The sequence below is a fragment of the Aptenodytes forsteri genome, unplaced genomic scaffold (assembly GCF_000699145.1).
Source record: "Aptenodytes forsteri isolate BGI_AS27 unplaced genomic scaffold, ASM69914v1 Scaffold49, whole genome shotgun sequence".
NCBI classification, from domain to species: domain Eukaryota; kingdom Metazoa; phylum Chordata; class Aves; order Sphenisciformes; family Spheniscidae; genus Aptenodytes; species Aptenodytes forsteri.
In genome coordinates this window covers 7,152,010-7,155,983 of record NW_008795125.1, presented here as the reverse complement: position 1 = coordinate 7,155,983, position 3,974 = coordinate 7,152,010, and the positions used below count along the sequence as shown (strand labels likewise).

The 3,974-nt window shown below is 46.7% G+C and overlaps 1 protein-coding gene across 1 annotated transcript; it reads left to right on the top strand.

Moving 5' to 3' along the window:
- The first annotated feature begins 86 nt into the window (after positions 1-86).
- Positions 87-1,019, top strand: FAM84B (family with sequence similarity 84 member B). Its single transcript, XM_009277243.2, has one exon. It carries the CDS (start codon positions 102-104, stop codon positions 1,017-1,019), a length of 918 nt encoding a protein of 305 aa, XP_009275518.2. The 5' UTR covers positions 87-101.
- The last annotated feature ends 2,955 nt before the right edge of the window (positions 1,020-3,974 follow it).

Sequence of the window (3,974 nt, the reverse complement as noted above, 5' to 3'; positions counted from 1 at the left end):
CGGGGAGAGGTGGGGTGCGTGTGGGGGGGAAGCCGTGCCCTGCCACCCCGCTGTTTCTCTGGAAGCCGCTCACCCCCTGCCAGCCTTCATGGCCCCGCTGTATGTCTGTCGTTGCAGCGGGCATGGGGAACCAGGTGGAGAAGCTGACCCATCTGAACTACAAGGAAGTTCCCACAGCAGACCCGACAGGTGTGGACAGAGATGAAGGGCCCAGGATCGGGGTCTCCTACATCTTTTCCAATGACGATGATGAGCTGGAGCAGCAGCAGGATTCGGTGCATGACCTGGGGGGTGAGCACCCTGCCCTGCAGCCCTACGATCCCCAGCTGCATGAGGTGGAGTGCTCGGTCTATTACCGGGATGAGTGTATTTACCAGAAGAGCTTTTCTGAGGAGGACACGATGCCAGAGGAGGGTGATGAAGGAAGTGGGGGGCATCTGAGCACCTACACCCCGGAGAACCTGTTGAATAGGTGCAAACCAGGTGACCTGGTGGAGTTTGTGTGCCAGGCCCAGTATCCGCACTGGGTGGTCTATGTCGGGGATTTTCAAGTTGTGCACCTGCATAGGCTGGAGGTGGTGAACAGCTTCCTCACTGACGCCAGTCAGGGCAGACGGGGCCGCATTGCCAACCAGCTGTACCGCTACAAACCCCTCAGCCCAGCTGTGGTGGTGCGCAATGCCCTGGAGCAGGTGGGTTGCAAGGACCGGGACTTGAGCTGGAGAAACTCTGAGTGTTTCGCTGCCTGGTGCAGGTATGGCAAGCGGGAGTTTAAAATTGGTGGGGAGCTGCGCATAGGCAAGCAGCCCTACCGATTGCAGATCCGGCTGGGTGACAAGCGCAGCCACACGCTGGAGTTTCAGAGCCTGGAGGATCTGATTATGGAGAAGAGGAGAAATGACCAGATTGGTAGGGCTGCTGTGATCCAGGAGCTCTCCAGTCACCTGCAGGCTGCAGAGGAGGAGGAAGAAGAGGATGAAGACCATCATCATCCAGGTGCTCGGACTGCTGTGGAGTAGCAGCCCCAGCATCACCATGCTGCTTGGCCTGGGTGATGGGGATTAAAACTGAAGGCTGCGAAATTGAGCTGTTATAAGCCCTTTGGGCCGCTTAGGTGCAGCTTCATTCCAATCACATGTGAAAGGAAGGGGGAAAGCTGATTAAGTGTCTGTGCTTTAGTGCTTAACTCCTTCAGTGCTTGATGGTAAAACCGCTGACTTACTTGTAGAAGATCAAACTCAGGGCAATTCTACCCCTCTCCACTCCCACTTCTTCCCTTCCTCTCTGCCCTCTTTGTGCATAGCCTTTCCGTCAACCATCTGCCAGTAGGCCTGACCCTACAAGATGCTAAATGCCTTTGACATCCTCTTATCAGCAGAAGTTAAGAGTATGTAATACTATTAAGAAGGAGCCAACAACTTTCGGGACATGACCACGTAGCTCTGAGTGTGTGATTAGTTGGTAGCTGAGAAGCATGAGGATATTGTTTTTCCTTCTCTGCCCCTATTTCTCTTCAGTTGTGGCTCCTGTTGGTATTGCAACAAGCTGCTTGCTTGCCTGGTGCAAGGCTTCATGGATCGGTAGCCAGCCCCCTGGTAGATGTAAGGGAGAAATCTCCACTAATTTTAATGAAATGGGTTTGATGTGCCTGGTGCTGCCTTAATTGATAGGAACTTGCAGATGGGCTGGGGGAGCCCCTCCTTTGCTATCAGTGTGTGGCTTTGAGGACAGAAGATTTATTTATTGCTGACTGGTCCCAGGGAAGGAGGAAGTTTGTAGCCCTGATTAAGGAGTCTGTGCACTGGTGCTGGGACTCTTACAGGCAGATACCGAGCTATGCCAGTGCTTGTTATAGGCTGCCTGGCTTCCCCTAAAGCAAATGGCAGAGCTCCCGATTATGTCTGTGGCACACATCAAGGCAGTAGAAGCAGGTTGCTCATGTGCAAGAGTATGTCTTGAGTAAGCTGCCCCTCGAGAGGGTGGCCTCTCAGCTGGGTGCTCCTGGCCGTAGAGCATGTCACAGGTTCTGCACCACAGTAAACACAGCTGTGATGGGAAGTGATCCGAGGGAGCACAGGCTGGAAGGCATTGCAGGCAGGGAGTTTTTCCTTCCTTACCACAAACCGATTTCCTCTTCATTAGGGATTTCATGTTTCCTTTTTTGCTAATTTCTATGGTATGCAGCTGAGCTATAGCATTAGAGAAAAGGAGAGGATATGCCTCCAAAGTTGTTGTGCAAGTCCCTTATTAAACAGGAGGGGAGGGGGAGCACGGTGCTGCCTGCCTCGAATATTCCCGAACTTGTTTTCAACTCTTGAACTGGTCTCCCACACAGGCAGCACTGTCAGGTCTTTGTCCTGAGATCTGAAGTGTGTGAGCAAACGCCGATTTGGAGGCAGTTTCTAATGCAAAATTCCTTCCCCTTAAAGCACAATAGTGATGAGGTGAACTTGAAGATAAGGTTGAGTTCATTTAAATAATGGAAACTAACAGTGTGGTGTAAACTTGAAGCATAGTTAATATAGTCTTTCCCACAGTTGTTTACAGTTATACCACAAATAGCAAAGTACTCCACGTCCTTTCCACCCCTGAGACGGGAGCAAAGTTTGTCATTTAAGTGTAGGTAGATACCAGCTTTTGATTAGTTAAGACTACATGAAGCAACTTTGCCAATGTGATCCAAATAGATTATGGTGGTGTGTTTTTTGTCTAAAATACACAAGCTAGGAAAAAGCTGTGAAAGACTACTTCATCCTCACTTCAGGAGGGAAAATAATTTTTAGGGTTATGCAAATACACCATATACTGTTTCCTTAATGACTCCCATGCTCTCATTTTGGGCTGTGAAATACCCAAATCCAAAGGAGAGTTTAACACCAAGCTCCCTTAGAATGCTATAGCTCAGGTGTCTGCACTGTTTGGTTTTTTTCTCCAATATGCAATGGAGTTATACTCAAGTTACTGTGATTGTCAAGCAGATGTGCAACCTTGCTTTGAGAGCGTAATAACTACCCATATCTAACGGTAATAGGGTTAATATGTGGATGTCTGCACATAGGTTTTATACAACTACTAGTAACTACTAAAAGCTGAAATAATCACTGAAATAGTCCGAAAAGGAGTGAAGGATAGTCTGTCTTGTACTGACTGATAGGAGACAACTGAGATTATCTAGACCATGAGTAAATGTCTGGCTGTGGTTTCTTTCATACTGAAACCTTGTACATAACAAAGTTTATTTCACTGTGTAATATAGGTATGTAAAATAGTATTTTCTTACAGATATTTTTGAAAGCTAAAAAAATAATAATCCCTTCATAACCTTGCATTTGAAGATAAGTTGTTAGGCACATTATTTTCCAGTCCTCTGAATGGGTTTATTTTTCATTAGTGATCTAAAGTATATTCTAGGTCATAAAGTATAGAAACAGCTATAAATGTCAAATATTATGTATCTACAGGGTACTAAACAGTAAACTAGTTGTGAAAATATTTTTCCCTTGTCTGAAACATCAGAACTATGACACTTAGCCATTTCTCTCCTTCTGAGATACCCTGCATAGTCTGGCTTTGTTTTCTGTTCTTTTTTTCACTTTTTGTTTGATTTTTAAAAAAGGACCAAATCTGCTTGGGAATGGAGAGCAAAGCTTCTTTGACCAACTGAAATCGTGTCTTGTGCTGATCTTGGTGCTTCTCTGTACCGGTCATGCCTTTTGGGATAAATTCCCACACAGGCATAGGACCTTAGCAAAGAATCCCAGAGCTTGCACTGCCTTGCTAGGACAGAGAGTGAAGGAGGGAGCTTGCCTCACAGTAAAGCAGAGTCTGGCATGCATTCTGCTGCGTTAGAAAACCTATATGATCCTCTGACACCTGGGATATGGGTGTTCAGTATTTGAAACATAGGTATTTGGAATCTTTAAATTTCTCTACAAGCTATGTTTGGGGATTTATTCTGTCTCCTATTCCATTAT

Coding starts and splice junctions, on each gene's coding strand:
- FAM84B (XM_009277243.2), top strand. CDS start 102: ATGTCTGTCGTTGCAGCGGGCATGGGGAACCAGGTGGAGAAGCTGACC.